At 34.8% G+C, this 23,241-nt stretch overlaps 2 protein-coding genes across 2 annotated transcripts; one reads left to right on the forward strand and one right to left on the reverse strand.

Annotated features, from left to right (window-relative positions):
- The first annotated feature begins 243 nt into the window (after positions 1 to 243).
- LOC106709987 (LINE-1 reverse transcriptase homolog) lies at positions 244 to 2,706 on the forward strand. The gene has a single exon (XM_045679042.1). It carries the CDS (start codon positions 244 to 246, stop codon positions 2,704 to 2,706), a length of 2,463 nt encoding a protein of 820 aa, XP_045534998.1.
- Positions 2,707 to 8,203: 5,497 nt separating this feature from the next.
- LOC123721191 lies at positions 8,204 to 17,240 on the reverse strand. The gene is made up of 5 exons (XM_045679043.1): positions 16,536 to 17,240; positions 15,356 to 16,415; positions 13,762 to 15,298; positions 13,358 to 13,638; positions 8,204 to 8,484 (listed from the first exon to the last, which is right to left on the reverse strand). The coding sequence occupies exons 1-5, from the start codon at positions 17,238 to 17,240 to the stop codon at positions 8,204 to 8,206; spliced, it is 3,864 nt and encodes a 1,287-aa protein (XP_045534999.1).
- Between the last annotated feature and the right edge of the window lie 6,001 nt (positions 17,241 to 23,241).

The raw sequence follows: 23,241 nt of genomic DNA on the forward strand, positions 1-23,241 counted from the left end.
TTATCTGAAACAAGACGTGAAGGTACTATCATTGAGGACAGAGGTCAACACCGGCTTTATTGCTACGGGACTAAAAGTGGCCAAAAAGGAGTAGGTTTCCTTGTCAAAAAACAGAAACACATAACAATAAAAAACTTTACCGGCTTTTCAGACAGAGTAGCTACAATAGAGGTTGATCTTCACGATAAGTCTTTTACTATTCTACAAGTTTACGCGCCTACAATAAAAGCAAGCGACAACGAAATGCAACAGTTCTATGACACTATTGACAAAGCACTTGCAGAAAACATACAAAATATAATATTACTTGGAGACATGAACGCAAAAATAGGAGAGCCAAAGTATGGAGAAAACATAGTTATGGGGAAATATGGGTATGGTAAAAGAAACAGCAGAGGAGAGTGTTTTATTAAATTCTGTTTAAAGCACAAACTGAAAATTGTAAACACAATGTTCAAAAAGCCATACAAATTAAGATGGACATGGCAAGCACCCAACGAATATACTAAAAATGAGATAGATTTTATAGCGACAAATAAACCTAAATTAGTTGAAAACATAAACGTTATTACCTCTCTTAAACACCCAAGTGATCATCGTCTGGTACGCGCAACATTAAATATAAAAACTTCAAAAAAATCACGATCGACTTATTGCAAACCTAATGTAAAGTATATAGATTATAAAAAGTTTAGAAATGAATTACTGAAATACGAGTACAATGATAACCAATCAATTCAAACACAATACAATGATTTAGAACAAAATATTATTAGAAGCTCCAAAATTTCCTGTATCACAAAAAGTAAAGAAGAAAGCAACCACGTCATAACGCCGGAAATAATTCAACTTCAAGAACAAAGACAAATGTTAAAAAATAAAACTAACAAAACAAAAGAAGAAAAACACTTACTTAGCAAATTATACAGAATAATACACAAAAAAATAAAAAATAACCTCTACCAATACAAAATTAGAGTCATAGAAGACCACTTGAAAAACACAGGAGCTGTAAAAAAAGCGTACAAACATCTATCAAGATCAAAACAAGTTATAAGTCAACTTCAAGATACAGCTGGTCTCATAAGCACGAGTAGACAAAACCTGTTGCAAATTGCCACCGACTTCTACCGAAAACTATATGAGAAATCGGATGACTGCCACACAGAGAGCAACTTCCGCCTTGCTGTTAACACAGAACCAGTGCCGCAATTTATTGAAAGCGAGATAGAATGTTCGATAAGAAATCTTAAAACCGGTAAAAGTCCAGGAACCGATGGTATAACCAATGAAATGATCATCGCGGGCATAGACGTCCTGACCACTCCGCTTACCAAAATATTTAACGACATTCTGGAATCTAAAACGATACCGCAGCAATGGACCAGCTCTGAAATCACACTTATATTTAAGAAAGGAGATCCTAAACTAATAGCAAACTACAGACCTATAAGTTTAATGTCGTGCTTGTACAAAGTTTTTGCAACAACACTACTAAGGCGAATAACGAAAATAGTAGACGAGAACCAATCACTCGAGCAGGCCGGCTTTATACGCGGTTTCTCTACGGTGGATCATATTCACACATTAAAAATCGTTATAGAAAAATACTGCGAATATAACAAACCTCTCTACATTGCATTCATTGATTATAGCAAAGCTTTTGACTCAATATTACACGAGTCAATATGGCAGGCGCTAGCGGAACAAGGTGTAAATGATGACTACGTAAAATTAATCAAAGAAATATACCGTGCAAGCACAGCTACTATAAAGCTAAAAGGTCAAGGACCAACCTTTAAAGTGGAAAAAGGGGTAAGACAAGGCGACCCTCTGTCTCCGAAACTATTTATAGCGGTTTTGGAATTTGTATTTAGAAGATTGAACTGGTCAAATAAAGGATTAAATATCAATGGTCGATACTTAAGTCACTTAAGATTTGCTGACGACATAATATTATTCTCTGAAACCGCTGAAGAATTAGAATACATGATAAAATCACTCGCCGCACAGAGTAGATTGGTAGGACTGAAGATTAACGAAAGTAAAACTAAGGTTATGACAAACAGGGAGCAAATACAGATCACTGTGGATAACACACCGTTAGAATACGTTGAAGACTATATCTACCTTGGACATTTAGTTTCCTTCAAGTCGAGTATTGATAAAGAAGTAGAAAGAAGAATTAAAAGGACATGGAACAAGTATTGGTCAATGAAAGAAGTATTTAAAAGTAAAATCCCTATTGAATTGAAAACAAAGGCCATGAACATTTGTCTCCTACCCTGTCTTACATACTCGTGTCAAACCTGGCCATTAACAAGGAAAAATCTGTACAAACTTAAGACATGTCAGAGAGCAATCGAGAGAAGCTACCTAGGACTAAAACTCAAAGATAAAGTAAAAAACAAAGTAATAAGGAATCAAACAAAAGCAAAAGATGTAGCTAAACAAATATTACGTCTAAAATGGAAATGGGCCGGACATACACAACGAGTGAAAGATGAACGATGGACAAAAATAATAACCAACTGGCTGCCCATCGATCACAAAAGAAGGAAAGGAAGGCCATATCAACGGTGGTGCGACGACATAGCCAAAGTAGCGGGTCACTGCTGGACACGGTTGACGACTGACAGGACGACGTGGAGCACTCTGGAGGAGGCTTTTACCGCGCTAGGCGGCCCTTATAATGAAGATGAGTAGCAATCATACTAACAATACTAATATTTTTGCATACAATAGCTTAGAATACTAACCAAACTAACAATTATTATTATTTTTTTCTTTCCGTCATAAATTTTAGTAATATTAGCATAGTAGATAATTATTTAAAACTTTGTTAGTAAATGTGTAAATAATACAATTCACATTATATGTATCATGTTATAAGGGAAATAAAGCTATCTTTATCTTTATCTTTATGTATCTTTCCATATATTTAATATAATATTACGTAAACCATAAATATCCTTTTTTCATTTACAAAATAATACGTGTTTTACACATTCGTCACGTCATTCTTAAAAAATTTACTCATTTGTTCCCTTTCGTGTAATTTTGTATTGAAACATATTACATTCTTTTGTAAAAATGTCACGACTCCTTTTTCCTGTCGTAAAGTATTGGAGGACTTGAAACTCAATTTCGTCACTGAAAGCGGTTTAAAAAAAATACGCGTTTGCTGTATTAATTCTCAAGTCAATTTGTATAAAAACTGGGGACTTTTTATCCAATGAAGTAATTTGTATGTAGCAGAGTATTCGATTTAGGTTTTGACGCTAACAATCATGTGTTCTTACTTGTATATTATTTTGTATAAATACTAAGAGTAAGTGGGCGTCTAAACTATTTATGAATACTATCCTATGAGTAACGGTAGTCACTTAAATTGTATTAGGTTTACACTTCTCCATTAAGAGTATGTTATGAGATATGTCATCAGAAATACGATGTTAATTTAATGTAAATTAATAGTATCCGAGAAATATAGTAAGATAGTGATACTTTGATAAAAAAAATGACAAACTTATGTCTCGATGCAAGTAGTACAAAGCGAGTCTAAACTTTTCTCATCTAATCCCCGCTGGATGTTGCGGTTAAACTCACTCTTACAACTTTTTCATTCTACGCCAGAATAAAACTAATCTACGAGTAAACACTTCGTATTTCAGATTTATTTATATTTATTTTTAAAAAAAATGTGTGAGCCGTCATGGGACGCCTGGCAGATGTGAAACATCGTGTGTGTACAAGTAATATGCATAAAATATTAAATATTATTAAAATAATATTATATACCTCAGTATAGCGTGGCGACCCGTCGCCACGGCAAGCGTCGCCACGCCAACAATTTGGTTTACAAGTGAGCCTATAGATGTTTCACATCAAAAACATAAAGATCCATTAATTAATGTAATATATTGTTCAATATTAAATTACTAGCTGTGCCCGCGACTCCGTTCGTGTGAAATTAAAAAATATTATGTGTTCTTCCAGACCTTACCTTCAAACAAACATCTATCTATTTAAACATTCGCGTCTATATATATAAAGAAAATCGTGTTAGGTACACTATTTATAATTTAAGATCGGTCGAACTGATTTAGCTGAAAATTGATGGGGAGGTAGCTTAGAACTAGGAGATGGACATAGGAACTTTTTTATCTTGTGTGCATTTTTTTTATTCTGCGCGGACGAAGTCGCGGATAAAAGCTAGTTTATAATATTAGTAAGATTAATAACTATTAAATCTTGGACGTAGTTATATTTGCAGATTTAAAGTTAAATAAAAAATGTACACCAAAGTTGCAAAAATATTTTGCTACGTCATTGCCTCAATCTTTTTGAACTTGAGAAATAGGAATATAAACAACATGTATTTGTACAGAAGTGGAAACTCATAGCAATCAAATATATGCAATTTAACGAATCAAAAGTGATACAGCTATCGTATCAGCGTTTTATAGTCGCCGAAATTACAGTTATTTTAGCTCCAAATGTTGGTGTTCACAGAATTATATGTATTTTCACGTTAAATCGACTACTGAATTAAATCTGTGGAAAATTACACGTGTGTTATGTTTATTAAATTTGCGAAATTGTGTAACAAAAGCTATATTACAACAGTTTAGTTTGTTTCCATTATTTTATCACTATAACATTAATTTTGTAGGTTATATTATTTTTTTTGTAAAATATTATTTTACTGTACATTTCTAATTATTTATCTATTACCAGTCGATTATCATTTCTATTGAAAATGAAAATCTTTATTATTGCACACTAAGTTTACATTATTCAATGTTGCCTTGGTCCTTAACTAGTGAAAACTGTATTCAAGTAGCAAAGGACTTCCCATATGTGAAATTACATCGTTCTTAGTGAAAACAAGAGGTTTAATTAATACGAACAACAATTTAGAGATTACTATTATTACATTGCCACTCCCTTTTTAACTCTATTATTTTTTTACCCAACTCATCTGATGCTTCCTACGCTATACTTATTCACATTTAAAGTTCTTATTGTTACATACAATTTCTCCATAAATATTCTCTAAAATAATTAAGAAATATTTACCCTTAAAAATGAATAATTAGCGCTGACTGAAATATTAATAAAACTGACGCAGCGTTTATTGACAAAATATACACTAAGCTCTTTGGGTCGCTTTAGTAAATAGGTAAAATTTGTGTTTTATAAGCGGCTTATTCTTAATAACACTCAGGAGTATTTTATTCGAAATTAATTTACACGATACCAACAAAATGCTGCTGAGCGAGGCTTAGGAAAATTTATAATCTATATTGTGCAGTCGAGATCACGTTTAACATGAATCTAGTAGAAGGGTCAACGATAGCCTATCTACTGGCTAACCGTAGGTTTCTAAGACCAAAATCTCCATTTAAAACATATTGTTATATCTGTTTTATCAGGTGTCAGTGACGATGGTATGTTATATCCAGATATATTAGTCTTAGAAACTCATGGTAAATTAAAATATCGGAGTTTAATTTTATTATTTTGTATTTAATGGGAATATGTGACGTATTTTAACTCATTCGTTATTAAAAATTCAATCTTTCCCGATAATAAAGATATTAAAATTATGTGCATTAGACAAGGCTTAAGATCATTTAAAGATAATTAGGTCTTTATTTCTATTACATTAATGTTACAATATCTCGTTTCTCTCTAACTTTGTCCGTGACGTCTTTTCAAGACTTGTTTTGGCAAAAAAAGAGCGCTAGCTCCCGGATATAGATGGGGTTCGATGCAAGGCAATTTCCTATGAAAACTCTCATACACATGCCTCGAATTTTATTAAGAAAACGTTCGTGTATTTAAGTCTAATATTTATCAAAATGTATACAATAATTTATTTTCTAGTTTTTTTTTCAAAGTATAAACTATCGCCTTCAAGTAGCGTTCGAATAAATTGATATCATAATAGCAGTATATTAATAAAAATCAAATAAAATAAATTTTTTGAAGCTCATATAAATCAATATTTATATAAAAGAAAGTCGTGTTAGTTACACTATTTATAACTCAAGAACGGCTGAATTGATTTGACTGAAAATTGGTGGGCAGGTAGCTTAGAACCAGGAAACGGATATAGGATAGTTTTACCCCATTTTCCATTTTTTATTCCGCGCGGACGGAGTCGCGGGTGAAAGCTAGTATATATATTTCAACACAAATAATATTACCAGCAAAAAGAAATTTATGACGTTCAGGGGAAGGTAGAAAAAAAACTCTTTAATTAATCTCCTTGTGGTAAAACTAAGGAACAAGACCTATAAATTTCTCCTCTAGGCGTGAAATAAATGAATCCGTTATTACGCAATGTTTCCACAGAGGGGGATTTTCTGTCTGCGACAACTTTGATTTATTGCAAGTGCCAGAATATGGCGACGCGTGTGGTATGTAGCTGTTTTACAAATTTACAGTGACGTTTTAAATAAATAAAAAAAAATCTTGATCCCAAAATAAGACGCTAAAAATTTGAGAAATCTATGCCTAAACAAGATTTAAGCGCATAGCAGTAACGATGTTTTTTTGAAGTCAGTATCGGAGATAAAACTGCATCAACCAACATATTTAATTTAAATTGAAAAATAAAATCCTAGGAGCTATCATCGTAGATGGTCGCGGTGTGTTCCATTGGAGATCCCGTAACAATCGCAGTCGCACTTGAGGAAGGCCGTCGAGGAGTTTTTTGGAAGTAGAAATCTCACTTAACCCTGTCTTTTACCCTAATTTGCAGGGTTTCTTTTGAAGATTTCCCCTATGATACAAAAAGGGGGTTATTAACGTATACATTGATAAAGCAAATCATCGAAACACACTTAAACGATTTTCCCAAAGATAAACATTAAAAAAATAACTTCCGAATGTTATAAAATATTGGGCCAATGAAAACGTCTATGTAACGAATATGCGTGTTAATATTTTGGCACATACTTACACGGGCACAGCCGCGAGAATGGATAAAGTGCCGACTTAACGGCCTCGCAATATGGAACGCAGCCGTAAATGTTACGTCTGTTGCGAACACGTTGGCTTTGTCTGTTTCATTAACGTCTAGTGTTAAACACTGAATATAATTAAAACAGAAAAAATACAATTGATGTAATTATTTCTTCTTTTATAAACACTAAAGGAAGGATTAAGTATATTCCGTTTTGGACACCCGTACCTTTAACCGTCTGACAGGACGGCATTTACTCAGCTTGTAACAATGCCCTATTAGATGTTATAGTTTTCAGATATCTTGGCGCCTTTTAACTTCGCGTGAGTCGCTGCGTACAACAAAATTTTTGGTCCAGCGGGGTGTAGCGGGATGCGGGGGGAGAGAACTGCGCGGCGCCCTGGTGACCTTGAGCAGCCAAGATATATGAAAAAACATTACTTATTTTATATGTACCTTAAGTTGATATGCCTGTTTTTCAAATACCTTATTTATATCAATATAGGCTTATGTAAACTTTATGCAAATTTAGCAAATGCAAAAGCAGTTGGATAAATAATAATGAAAATATATTAGTGTTATGATAAAGTTAGTCATTTTCTACTTAAAACAATGAACCGAAGTTAATTTATATTCGAGAATATCTAGGAAATGAGATGCAACTTGATTTCCTACAACTTATGTATTCTAACTTCGAAAATGCATGAGAGGGGCAATGTGCGCTGTAATTCATTCTCGTATAATTCACCGCTGTGTATTCTGAACAGGCATGTTTTTACTAAGTGTTATATCAATTCTATCGAACTTTGTATTTGTTAGTTGATTAATATTCTAATGCTTTGATAATAAAGAGTTTTTTTTATAGCAAACGGCGGCAGACTAGCAAACGGACACTTAAATTTACCAACTAGCGAAGTGGCCTTTATCCATAGAAATCTGCACTTGCAGATAAATTGCGTATTGTTAATCGACGGAGGATGTGATGCACAGATATACGATATAAACCTTCCATTGCGTCACCTCCTCTGCCAAATCCACCTCCCCTTTTCATCCCTTCCTGATATGAAAAAATCTAGTCCTCTTACAATTCCCACAATCATTAAACAAATCACATTCGTGAAAAACTTTAACGTTCTGAATAAGCCGGATTTTTTTGTACTACAAAACGACTTTTTAATAGAAAAGAAATTAGCTTATTTTTTTAAAATCTCAGTGCTCAAATACTAATCATAATAGGACCTTTTTTTGCCTGGAACTACGGGGCTGACAGACCAAAGCGCCCAGTAGAAACGCCTCGCCTTTTACATCCCCGAGCGGGGTTCGTTCGCGCTCACGCTCACACTCAACGTTTTCTTTTTGGAGCATGACAACCTCGTAAAACGCCACAAGAGCCGACCATTGCAACTTCCCCGCCAGTGCCGCCACCACTACTGCTGGCAGGGAGAGGTCTTGCCCGATCCCCTGGACCAGGATCCGACGCTCCGAATGAAAAAAAATCATAATAGGACCTAGTAATGATTACTTGTTCTTTTTTTTAATTTTTAATGAAGGATATTTTAATTCATAAAGTACTCGGAGAAATGTTACAGCTCAATTGTAAAGCTTTCAGTCGGGATTTTTTTTTATAAAATCGTGTTTCCGCTTCTAAGATGATAGTTTCTTTTACAACAAAGATTAAACTTTCTTGGTAACTGAAATATATCTCTAGATGTTTTATTAAAACAGTAAGCATAATATTTCATGCTGCAATTCAGTTAGACTGAAAATTCCTCTCGTTTGTTCCGTAGCATGAAAAAAAAACCTTACTGCGACGCTCAAATCGTTGATTTTTGTAGTTGTACGTATCTGAATAAAACAGTTACGTGATATCTTTATTTTTTTATTTGAAAATATGATTCAAAAATATGTTTGTATTTCCAGAAGAAAAAGGCGGCGACGTGGCTCGCCACCCGTCACGTTCTGTCTCCCGAAATGGCGAAAAGTGGATTTCGAAGGTTCGTTTGGGGACGCCGAATGATCTGTGCCTACCCCTCTGGGTTACAGGTGTGGTTATGTGTGTGTTTGTGTGTGTGTGTATTTTTAATATAAAATAATTAAAATGCAAAATAGTTGCAAATAGCATTTAATCGTAGGTTAAATTAAGTAAATAACTGAATTATAAAATGTCACGTATTTGGGACAATCTATGAATGCAAACAGAAATAAATCTCACTGCAAACTACAGAGCAGTGAATTATTTAATAACATTTTAACAATGGAATAGTTTTAAATATTACGTTGTTAAAATTGTATTAAATTTAAATTGTCTTTTGCACTAATGGCGAATAAATATTTATTTAAATATTCATCTTACGTTAATTTTACTATCTTAAATTATAATGATAAAATCCTTTTTAGGACAGTTTACTTCTTATTTATGTTCAGGCAACAGAACTTTAATTTCGCTTAGTTTCTGCATCATTAATTTTTTAGACACAACATTTATTTTGTGAATCGTTTCAATTTCTCTTTCGTTTCCACTTTTATATGAGACATTGGGCTCATTCTCCGGATATGGCAGTGGCTCACAACCAGACAATTTCCTTTGCAACTCCGAATAAATGCTATTCCAATTTTAGTACCCATTTGCTTTACGCCATGTTTTTTGGAGCAGCTTATATTTTATGTACATAAGTTTGGCATTTTTAAATCGTAAATGGCACATACTATTTATGGCATAATATTTTCTAATATATACTACATACTATTTGTTAATTAAAAAAAAACAAAAGATAACGAACTCGAAAATCAAGAAAAGAACACAAATGCAATAACAACTCACTCATGAAAATCGGTTCACTTGTTTATATTAAATTATTTCTGTACCTGTTTAATTCCTGAATCATTCAGGAATTAATTAAGTAAGAGTTTATTTGATTTAAAATATTTAAAAAAAATTATTCTCAAATAGATGCCTATTATAGTAAAAACTGAATAATTATTTTAATGCAAAATGAACTATAAAATATTCCATTACTTTCAATAGGTCTGAGATATTCCTTTGTGTTGTTTTAGGCAACGAATGGCGTCTCCTAAACGTCTTTAGCAGATGAATCTTAATGACCCATCAATTCCGACAAAGCCTGTGTGTCTGCAGCGGCAATTACGTAAATAGGCGAATACTTCTCATCTCCTCTGATCATCAATTTTCATGTAATTTGCAATAAAAGGGTGACTTTATTTAGATATAGGTAAGGGTTATAAAGTTTCAAAATAACAAAATTAATGAGTTGAAAAGTTTGTTATGTTTAGGGCGAATTGAATTAAGACTAATGTTATTGAATGAGAATATATACGCAAAATCATATTTTTTAATTATTAAACTCGCCTTTATATTGCAATGACAAAGTGTAAAAAATGCCGTGTCAAAAGCAAGCAAAAATTTACATTTACAGCATTTTTTTTTCTGGTACAAACCTTCCCTGACGTTTTCAAAATCTACTAAAGTTTCTTCAAAATATAGTTATTAATAAAACATAGGTAACAGACGTGATTATTATTTGTACAAGAATTACAAAAAAAAAAAACTTTTTCACTTAACAATTTTCATTAACGAGGACATAATCTACGAGCGTAACTAATTAACTTCGGGGGAGGAAAATTTGAAAGAAACAAATAACAAGGAAGGACAGCTGTTCCTTATTAAGTCAATAAATAATAATTATAAAGCAGCCTAAATAAATTATATAGCGTGATCAAAACTCGCCCGATACAAAGTTTGACAGGAAATCTTAATGATGTGATGTTTGCAAAAGTTATTTTTTTTGTTACCGAAATTAAAAACAAAACCTCTAATTGAACAGTCGTAACAGATAAAATGAACTCACGCATTAAAAAAAAATTAAAACCCAAGCCTCACAACTTTATATAATCTTCTAAGGTCTTTTAGTTTGCTGTTCTCTGTCTACCTGTCCATTATAGTTAAAAATTAATTATTCGTATATCACAACAATTTTAATATTATCTGTGCTTACTCAAGTTTCTAGGTTTGGACTTTATGTTTTGACTAGCTGTAGCCCGCGACTCTGTCCGCGCGGCATTCAAAAAAACATAAGTAGCCTATATGTTCTTCCAGACTATGTAGACAGTAGACAGTAGATTATGTAGATGTAGACATCTGTGCCAAATTTCATTAAGATCCGTTGAGAGGTTCTGGATGTTCTAACAAACATCCATCTATCCATACATCTAAATATTCGCATTTATAATACTCGTATTTTTTATATCTCATCTTTATAAAATATAATTTCAACATAAATTTAAGGCAAATAATTTTAATGTAATCCGATTAGTTCCATTGTTAGAGTTTCCAAAGGTCTAAAGTTTATTTACCAATTTCATGAATGAATTAAACATAAAATGTCTGAAAAGATTTAATCTCGAACTCTGTAATATCTTTAGTATTTTGAAACTCGTTACGCATCTATTCAATATCGCCGTTGCTATTATTAATAAATTACACATTTATTCGAAATAAATGTGTAATTTATTTGAGCAATTATTTTTTGTACAATTTTTTTTTAATTTTAATAGAATTTTTTATCACGTAATTTTCAAATTTCATTTCAATGTTCAATGCCCTCAATTATTCATCATCTTAATGCCCTTTTCCTAGCGATGGGTCGGCACAGAATATTACAATCTTCCATATCTCTTTTGACCCCTAATATGTGAGTTTACTCTCTACTTACACAATCGGTTAACAATGGTAAAGGGTCGATACGAAAAAAAATCAGGAATGTCTTATAAAAAGAATCTTCAAAGGTTTGCAAATACAATGCCAATATAAGTTGATCTTAGACATATCAAGCCAAGAAACTAAAACTAACGTAAAGTAAAACTATTTCTAGCAAAACACGAAAATATCAAGTACATTAATAGATTCAAATAGTCTGTTACGAGAAAAACAAAATAGAAGCACAATTCGCAAATAAAAATAAATCTTCCGCTACCGTGGTTTATAGCCTAGCTTAGTTATTGTCAAACAATTTAAGAGGGAAATTTATATCCAATATTGGCGAACCCATAGGGGATTTGAATAGCATCGCAGCAGGAATGAATAATAGTCAGACATTAGTCAAGCATTGTAATGACATACCCATTAATTGCGAAGCGCTTTGTGACCGAAATCAAAATATCTCTCCTATGTATAACCGTGCCACTTACATCATAGTAACACAACTAGATTAATCCGTGAGATGAGACTTGGTTTTGACGTGTACATTTATTTAAGAGTCGATAGTTAATAAATAAACGAACGAAAATCCGTGTCAAAAAAAAAAAAAAAACTAAAAAGTTTTGAGTTTGATTTGGTTTACATCGGCACTACAATAATAATATAAATAGGAATGGTTTGACTGTTTGTTTGCATTGAATAGAATCCGAAACTGACACGATTTGTATAATTCTTTGACTGATGGGTTTACACTATATTACTACTTTTTTTTTTATTCCGCGCGGATAAAGTTGCGGGTAACTGCTAGTATTATATAAGTCAATAATTATTATAATTTTGTAAAGAGGTCTCCAGTTTTTTAAAAGACAAAATAACAGAAAAGTTTCGTATAAGATAAATAATGCTAAGCAAAAATATAGGAACAAAAGTTTAGAGAAGAGAAGAGAAAAGTTAGTTAAGAAAGTTTAAGAGAAGAAAAAAGTTGAATTAAATCTAAATTAATAATCTTGGAACTTATTAAGAAAATGAACATGTTCATTAAAAAAAAAGAAAAAAATGAAAACCTCAACCACAGGTTACATTTTTCATTTGGTTGAATTAAATCTTAAAATTTATACCTTAAGTTGCATTTTAATTAAAACCGTATAATCCCAGATGTAATAAGAGCTAGGTATAATAGAACATCAGTTAGAATGGCTCATCTGTATTCATAGCTCGAATGAGATGTGTAATAAAACTCCATGTTGAGCAAGACTAATATTTTAATGTACCCTCTGAATAAACATAAAAATGCACAGATAACAAATCATTCACTTGTTTATGAATACAGATACTACATCATCCTCCTTCTTTTTTTTTTTTTTTTTTTTTTTAACCAAAACACTATGCAAAAATCTTACAAACTAATTAGAACAGCAAAACTTAAACTTAACATAAAGTAAATACTTTTTTTTTTTTTTTTTTTTAACCTTAATAATAACAGAGAAAAAAAAATAAACTATTAACATTTAGCTTAATGTAAAACTAAATAAGTATTTTAAACTTCAATTACGGAAACAAATTTTTAAACTTATTTTTCGCTGAAATAGCCGCCTGCCTAACATCAATTTTTTTCGCATTATTATTGGGTAAGAGTGAAGACGTTGCGATTGTGGTGGCCTCGTTACCTAGGTCGCGTTGTAATGCCGAGTCTGCGCTAGACGTTCCCGGGATGCAGCCGCTCTCAGTGGGTTCAGTAGCGCCATAGGCACTGCCCTGCTGACCAATATTAATCAAATGCCGCCTATTACGTCTGTAACACCTGCCCGCGGCATCACTAACAAAGTAAGATCGTGGTTGCGCAGCGCGCGCCTGCACACGGCCGCGCCTGCGCCGACTCACTCCGTCCGCGATGATCACCTCCTGCCCGGCCTGCAGCTCCGGGAGCGCCCTGGAGTGCCAGTCGTATCTAGTTTTACACTTAAATTGTTTTTCTCGAATGTTTTTATAATCTTCGCTATTGTCTCGAGAAGGTTTAAGTTTGCTCAGATGAATGGGAAGCCGAGTATTTATCCTACGACCCATCAATAACTCCGAAGGTGAAGCGATGCCGTCACGCGGTGTCGCTCGAAAATTTAATAATCCTAGATAAAAATCAGTGCCCGACAAATACGATTTCTTTAACATTTCTTTTACGGTTCTAACAGTTCTCTCACTCCGTCCATTCGACTGCGGATAATGGGGCGACGTCGTGATATGATCAAAACCCCACGTCCTACAAAACGATGCGAACTCTTTCGACGCGTAAGCGGGCCCGTTGTCTGTCACCAGATGGGCCGGAATGCCGTGTCGAGCAAATTGCTCCTTTAAAGCGCCGATAACTGATCTGCTACAAATATTCGTTAACATAACTACCTCAACAAAATTCGAAAAGTAATCCACTAATATAAGATAATAGTTTTTTCCTATTTGAAAAATATCTGAACCTACCTTGACCCAGGGTATATCAGGTATGTGATGAAACAAGAGGGGTTCACGCGGGGGGCGCGGAGCGCGCTCTGTACACGCTGCGCAGCGCCGCACGCGCTGCTCGACATCGCGCGACATGCCCGGCCAGAACATGACTTCGCGCGCGTGCCGCTTGCAACGGTCTATGCCCATGTGCCCGTCGTGAACGCGATCTATCATCTCCTTACGCAGACCGCGCGGTATATACACAAGATTGTCCTTAAAAATTATGCCATCGACGTATTCAAATAATTCCCTGTAGGACCACTGCGCGCGAACACGTTCATCGACTTCGTATTTATTGTCTGGCCAACCGTTACCTATATACGATATTAAAAGTTGACACTCTTCATCTTTGGCTGTAAATTCCTTAACAAGTTTTGTTTTTTCACTACTGAATCTGACATTTTCTAACAAAAAACAGGTCTGCTCCTCGACTTCGTTACTAATGTTATCCGACAATATTTCTCCTAGCGGCGCTCTCGACAGTGTATCCGCAATATACATATACTTTCCGGGCTTGTATACAACTTTAAAATCATAAGCTTGTGCCCTCAACATCATGCGTTGGAGGCGAGCCGGCACCGAGTCCAAAGATTTCTTAAACAAGGATTCTAATGGTTTGTGGTCTGTCTCCACCGTAACGTCCGACCTACCGAAAACATATTGATGGAACCGCTCCAACGCAAAAACGATAGCCAGTAATTCCTTTTCAATCTGCGCATAGCGACATTGCGTATCGTTGAGCGTCATGGAGGCAAACTCGACGGGACGACCTCGCTGCAGCAGTACGGCGCCGAGCGCGCGCGCACTCGCATCCACCGACACCAGTACTGGCGCGCGCGTCTCGTACAACGCCAACACGGGCGCGCCGCTCAGCAGCCGCTTGACGCGCGTCACCGCCGCCTCCTGTACCCTGTCCCAGCACCACACGCTATCCTTTTTTAACAAACATCTCAACGGATAAACTTCCTCGGAATAATTCGGTATATATTTCGATAAATAATTAACCATGCCCAAAAAACGTTCCAAAGACGGCCTATCTTTAGGTGGTGGCATATCCGTAATAGCCCTTAATTTACTCTTATCTATTTGCATGCCGCTAGCGCTGAAAGTATGACCTAGATAATTAATTTGTTTTACGGCGAATTCACATTTTTTACGATTAAATTTAATACCTACTTCTCTGGCCCTATCGAGAAGGGCCTTTAAGCGCCTATCGTGTTCTTCGATATTTACGCCCCAAACGACAATATCGTCTACGAACGAGTCAACGCCTTCTAAATCCTCTAGAATCTGTCGAATTTTTGAATGAAAAACTTCCGGTGCACAATTAATTCCGTACGGTAAGCGCAAGAACTGGTAACGCCCGAAAGGCGTCCCGAAGGTACATAAATCGGCGCTCGCATCATCGATCTCACACATCCAGAAACCCGAGCGCGCGTCGAGCTTGCTGAAAACGGTGGCCCCTTGCAGCCTGCAAGCTATCTCCGCGAGCGTGGGCAACGGATAGTGTGCGCGGCGCACGGCTTTGTTGAGCGGACGCGGATCAAGACACACGCGAATGCCGCCGTCCTTCTTGGCGGCCACCACTATCGCGTTAACCCACTCCGTCGGATGAGAAACTTTTCGTATCACGCCTAACTCCGTCATGCGATTCAATTCGACTAACAACTTTTGTCTAACACCTATAGGTATTTTTCTAACAGGACATATCGACGGTTGTACACTCTCATCGATTACAATTTTATATTTACCCGGTAACTTGCCCAACCCCTTGAACAAATCGTCGTAAGATGTAATGTCAATAGTATGGATACGCCTTATCATACCTAATTCTTCACAAGCATTTTTACCGAGTACACTTTGACAATTATGTTTAGTAACAATGAAATGCAAATTATATGTACGACTTTTGTATGTCCATGACAAATCACATGCTCCGACAACAGTTAAGTAATTACCACAAAATGACTGCGCTCTTGTGTTATCTGAATATAAAATAGCAAAGTCGCATCCTAGTCTTTTAAACGTATCTATAGAAATAACATTTAGATCTGAACCCGTATCTAACTTAAATAACTCGCGATTTCCATTACAATTTAAAATTAAATATTCATACCATTTGCCGCCATACTTGTTGTCCTTACACTTTTCACGAAGAGTCGAAACATGATAAAGATCCTTATCACTATCACTTTCGTAACTTTCGTTTAATTGCATTACTTTTTTATAAAACTTTTGCCGACAACACTTTTTAAAATGTCCTATTTGATTGCATAAAAAACAAATAGCTTTTTTAGCTGGGCAGGTAATATCGCTATTGCAATTGTAATTAGCGCAACAAAAACATTTAACTCGCGGCGAAACTTCGGAGCGCCGACGCGCCGCCGGCAGGGGGCGCTGTTGGCCGCCGCGACCGCGACCGCGCCGCCCGTTGCCCCACGCGCCCGCCACGGCGTCCACCGCGAGGCCCGACGCTCCCGGCTCCGGCTCCGCCGATCCGCCTTTTGTTTCTTCTATCTGCTGAGTCTCCTCGTTAGACATTTCATTTGCCTGACATATTTTTACTGCCTTAGCCAGCGTAAGATCCTCGGTCCTGAGTAATCTTTCCCTCACGACGCCATCCGCTACTCCACAAACTATTCTATCGCGTATCAAGCCGTCTTCTAAATGTTCGAACTCACAGGACTGACTCAACAATTTAAGTGCAGTGACATATTCGTCTATGGACTCCCCTCGGTTTTGAGATCGCGTAAAAAATTTAAATCTGGTGATCGTCGTATTTTGCTTCGATCCAAAGTGTTCATTAAATTTTTTCACCAAAATCTCGATATCCTCGGCGTCCTCATCTTTCGTAAATTTAAACGTAGTATACACATCGTAACCTTCCGGGCCTATTAAATTCACTAACAGACTGCTTTGTACATCTTTTGTACTTTTGTGTACTCCCGACGCTTTCAAAAAGACTTGAAACTGTTTATACCACTTTCGCCAGGCGTCTGCGCGCGCCGCCGGCCCACCTTGTAAAATTAATTCTGCTGGAGGTCTAGCGTGCTCCATTTTAGCGCAAAACTACACTTTTCTAATAAAATCGTAATTTAACACCGCTGCCACCATGTAATAAAACTCCATGTTGAGCAAGACTAATATTTTAATGTACCCTCTGAATAAACATAAAAATGCACAGATAACAAATCATTCACTTGTTTATGAATACAGATACTACAAGATGCAGCTAGATATCGTAATGAATGTACCTATAGTTAATCATCCAAGGGATGATGACGTCATCATTTTATAATACGAGGATAACAAAGGAATTGCTAGTGCAGTTTTTCTTTGTTCGTATAATACTATGTAATTTTAATACGATTACATCATCATCATGTCATCACGCATTCTTAAGTACTTCGTGACGTGGTAAAATATCAATTCTTAGTGCTCATACGAAGGGGCGTTTTTTATCGCCGTGTTAATACTCGGTGTTGGCGGTTCTTGAGCGACGAATACTTTATAATCACTCTTGTTCCGTTTGTTCAGCAGTCAAAATACAACGCTGTGTGATAAAGAGTTGTAGGATAAGGTAATGTATACTTTTTAACGCACGTTAGAAAAACGCCCGTAGGAATTAGGGATTATCGTCATAAAACACATTTTATAATTCTAAAAAAAAATATTGCAGTCTCAAAGAAAGTCGTAAAGCAAACATATATGGTTTTCGCAATTAGCAGTTGTTATTTCTATAAAACAATAATTCCGTCTCGTACGCAATAACATTAAAGCTTTTGAATAAATGAACCGCATGCCACAAGATACTGTACATCTAAGATATACTGAGAAAATGCACAAATTGATGAGTTTATAGCGTTTTTAAGTTGATTTATCAATTACCTTTACCAGTATCAGAACTAAAATATTACAATGACTTGAAATCCAAGAGTGTGCACCGGTACTAAAACGTGATGCTAACAGCGTGGCCTAAGCCAGATTACGTCGTTCGTTACATCTGCAACGTTTTCAAACTGTATCGGCCTGATCAAAATACCTACGTGTTCTATAGCTTTAAAGCGCTTAAGACAGATGGTAAGCTTACATTGTGGGTTACGTCATCGATTTGATCGTTACTGGAAATCTTAAATATTATAGATATTAATACCAGAGTAATGTCAATAAAATTGTCTTATAAGCATAATGTTTGCAGTAACGAGTAAATCCAAAGTTCATTGTTTAATGTAGTGTTTGTTCGCACCGCCCCTGTCACAGAATTAATCACTTCAAGTTTCAACTAGGGCTCTCGATAACGGTATTGCCGTAGCTTACTAGGAGCTTAAGTTCAATGTTGTTTACACGTACACTGCATGTTTTGTTAATGACTGTACATAGTCTTTATTAAAGCAATCATCAAATAAAATATCATAAAAATAACTTTTAAATAACAAGCTTACTTAAAAAAAGAAAAATTATTTATCAAGACGATTCAAACGAGCCCAAACTCGATGAGATTCGTCGTTTCATTGCGGAGTTCCTATGACCACCTTCCAATTCCCTCATCAGATCATCACCATCATAGTCACACGATTTATACTTGTATATAGATGTAAAATTTCAGCTCAATCAGTAACCTTGAAGTAGATCAAATTTTATCTTCAAGATTTGATGAAAAAAGGTGAAACTAAATAAAAGCTTATCAAAATTATTTTAAAACAAATAAAAGGGCAAATAAAAATTCATTGAAGCATCGAATTTTTGGCTTATTTGAGGCTAATAAGAAATACTTATTCTTCACCGTAAGTAGAATAATGTATTCCAGGCATTTTTTTTGGTGAGCATAAGTGAAAATGCGAATCAAGTACTAAAAGCCGAAAGTTGCTTCCAAATCCCAAAACTCCGCATATATTAAGCTTATTCCCGTGTACCCATAAATATTGTTGACATTTACGTCCATTTCACTTGCCATAAAATGGGATAACGCAAACAAATTGGCACGGGTTCGGTACAAGTCGAATTAAAGTGAGGGAGCAGAAGTGAGAAACCTTGATAAAACAGTATCAAGGCTTATTCCCTTTTTAAAGAAAAAATTGCATCTGTTGTTCTTTAAAATAACGTCTCCTAAACTATATCTCTTCTCCTTAGTCTTCACCGTCTTCCTCTCTCCTTTCTCTTATTCTTTCTTTACCATCTTTTCCTGAATTAAACTTTCGAACAATACCCTTTATAACAACACTTTTCTCTTAAAAAGTTATCGCTATTCAGAGTGACATCGTTTTAAACGTCAAAGGTTTTTTTTTGTCTGCATTTCAAAGTATTTTTAAGTACTCCAATATTACCGATGTTTACATTTTATCGAATGAAATAAGGTTTATTTCACATACAATCGCACGAACCTTCCGCATGCCAGTATTTCACAATTTACCGCTTTTGTTTTTTTTTATCCTCTTTGTCGTTATTATTTTTACATTTCCCTACAACAAGTTTAATACGATATCAAACGAATGCAAATATTCTGTTACAATTTTTGAGGTTAACCGTATTGACAGATGCAGGTTATTTTATCTTTAAAGAAACGTTTATTTTATTTAAATTTGTTCTCTGGGTTTTATCATTCCCACGGGCGCTATTTTATCGTGCGTTAAAAAAGCGTTCTAATAGAACAAATACATTTTCATGTACAATTCTTCATACGACAGCGCTTTTAAAACGCGTTAATTTTCTATTAGGCAGTGTTGTATTTTGAGCGATGGGTGAATGGAACAAGAGTCATTTTAAAGTGTTTCGTAGCTCGAGATCCGATAATGTCAAGATTTAAAGCGGCGTTAAAAAAGCGCCCGTGAGATTATGGATTTAATTCCTGTTAATTCATTCTGACATTACGTGACATCTATATCTTCTTGTTCTATATCTATATATATAAAAGAAAGTCGTGTTAGTTACACCATTTATAACTCAAGAACGGCTGAATCGATTTGACTGAAAATTGGTGGGCAGGTAGCTTAGAACCAGGAATAGGACATAGGATAATATTTACCCCGTTTTCTATTATTTTTTTTTTATTTCGCGCGGACGGAGTCGCGGGAAAAAGCTAGTATATATATAAAAGAAAGTTGTGTTAGTTGCACTATTTATAACTCAAGATCGGTCGAACTGATTTGACTGAAAATTGGTGAGCAGGTAGCTTAGAACCAGGAAACGGACATAGGATAATTTTTACCCCGTTTTCTATTTATTATTCCGCGCGGACGGAGTCGCGGGTAAAAGCTAGTCTATATATATAAAAGAAAGTTGTGTTAGTTACACTATTTATAACTCAAGAACGGCTGAATTGATTTGACTGAAAATTGGTGGGCAGGTAGCTTAGAACCAGGAAAAGGACATAGGATAATTTTTACCCCGTTTTCTATTTTTTATTCCGCGCGGACGGAGTCGCGGGTAAAAGCTAGTAAGACAATAAAAGTTATACATAATTCAGATCAATATCAAAGCAGCTTTAAAACAGGTAAAGTTTTAAACAATTCCTTTACAATTTCTTGTCCCTGTAACTATTTTTATTAAATGAAAGTCTTAAGTCTAATACTTGTAGAGGTAAATGTAGTCATTTACTTCGTTACGTGCCTATGGGCTATTTAGAAAAACGGCTTTAAACGGCACTTTATACGAAGACATTACAGTAACCTGTGTTTACTACTTTATCATGTACATTTTACTCGGTTTTCTTTACTATTATATTCTTTAAAAGCATATCTTCCATATGATATATCATTTAATTTTTACTTTTCAAGTTATACTTTTTTAATACCTTCATCGTTTAGATGAAAAAGATTTTGTTTATTTCTTAACTAGCTGTAGTCTTTGACTCCATCCGCGCGGATTAAAAAATAAGTAAGTAGCCTTTGTGTTCTTCCAGACTATGTTCTACATCTATACCAAATTTCATCAATCAATTCATTGAGCCGTTCCGGAGATATCTTCAAACATCCATCCATCTATCTATATGTCCATCCATCCATCTATCTAAACATTCGCATTTATAATATTAGTAATCTTTCTTGTATCGACTGAATTTATAAACTTATTAAGAAAACTTTATTTTAAAGAAAGATATCATTGTAAATAAATGACAGTTGCCACAAAGTACACGTACCTAAAGCCCGCCATACACCTTCAGCTTAACTTGCACAAGTCTAACTGAACAGTCGAACTGTACAGTTAAAACTGACGTGTGTTAACCAGATATTTAGCATCAGTTAAACTGTACAGTATTTCCTTCACATGTACGATTTAAATGTATAGTTAAAACTGAACGTGTATAGCGGGCTTAATAGAACATTAGCATACAAACGCAACACAACGTTATGTCGCCTGTCTCATTTAATATTTAAAAAAGAAGAGATACAAAAGATATTGGTTTCCCGCGTGATGGATGTCATTTCATTACATTTATTGATTATCCATTACAGGGCATTTGCAGTAATTGACGTACCATTATCTTGACACACCCATTTCAAACTCTTCGTGAAAATAAATTAATTTCAAAGTATTTTCCCGATATTGAATTTATATATTATGTTTTTTTTTATCTTTTTATATATTAAGGGTATGAGTGTTGCCAGATGTACCCAATATCATTTGTTTTTAAATTTAAAATATTAATAGACAATATATATTATAAATGCGAATGTTTGGATGGATGGTTTGTTTGAAGGTATCTCTGGAACGGATCAACGAATCTCGTTGAAATTTGGCACAGATGTAGAATATAGTATGGAAGAACACATAGACTACTTATTAAGTATTTTTTAATTCAATGCGGACGGAATCGCGGGCGATAGCTAGTTTACTAACAATTCTAGGACATGGTTCACGACAACAGTCGAATGATTATGTAAATACTAAATACATGTCGCATTTCGCAAGCAAAAAGTTTCATTAAAACCGAAAAAGTTTTTTTTTTAAATTTTAAGGCCGCAATAAATCACCAACATCGTTAGAACCATCACTATCATATTTTATATCAACCAGTCAAGCGGATTGTATTTTTACACGTTTCTAAACCATGGGACTAGTTTAGAAACAATTTAAAACTGTTCTTTATTTTTGGTACATGTACCAACTGGTACAATATTACTTCACTAATATAAGTCCAAAAGCTAGTAACGCGTGGTATAATCTCGCAATATCCGCATTCAGTTGTGCAAACAATATAGACGACTGAATCGGCCGTAGCTTTGTCGATGATTAATGCCATCGTATTAATCAAACGTTGCAATTGAAGGAGCATATTAAATTACATAATATATATATATATATTTTAAAAATAACCTTATAACACAAAATATTCTCACTCAGGATCAAATATCGTATAGAAAACTGTAATCAAGAGCTGTAACTTACGTTTAGATTGTAAGCGTCAAATGACATTTCTCTGTGGGTAGGAAATAAACGTCCTTGACTGTAGATTCTCACTTCTACTTGTATAAAATAATTAAATATACCATCAAACCATATCATTATCTTCAAATCAAATAATACAAGTGGGCAATAGAATTGCAAATAGAATAACTAAACGTATCATTAGGATTATAGTGCAATTCATTTCCGATTCCATTGCTATTTTGTGTTGGATACGTGACATATTTCAGTTTGTTGAACAACACACTAATTGTTTATTTAACGCACAATTGACAATAAATGCCATTTGCAAATGGAAATTGCACAATTTACCTTTGTAGCATTAACCACACTGCTTCAAAGTGCTTCCATTTTGAAATGAATTTATAAATAGTTGTCGCCTGCGACTTCGTCCGCGCGGTACTAAAAAAAGGTAATAAGTAGCTTACTTCTTCTTCCTAAGTTCTTCATCTGTTCCAAATTTCAGCAAGATCCGTTCTGTTCCGGAGATACCTTCAAACAAACATCCATCCATTCATACACCCATCCATTCCATCTATTAAATTAAGAAATACGATTATGTGAAAGTCCGGAATAAATATGGTTCATCAAAAATAAGCACACACTTTATTAATCTTCTTATAAATAGTGAGGAGTAATTCAATAAAGATTTGTA

Source organism: Papilio machaon, chromosome 8 (assembly GCF_912999745.1).
Source record: "Papilio machaon chromosome 8, ilPapMach1.1, whole genome shotgun sequence".
NCBI lineage: Eukaryota > Metazoa > Arthropoda > Insecta > Lepidoptera > Papilionidae > Papilio > Papilio machaon.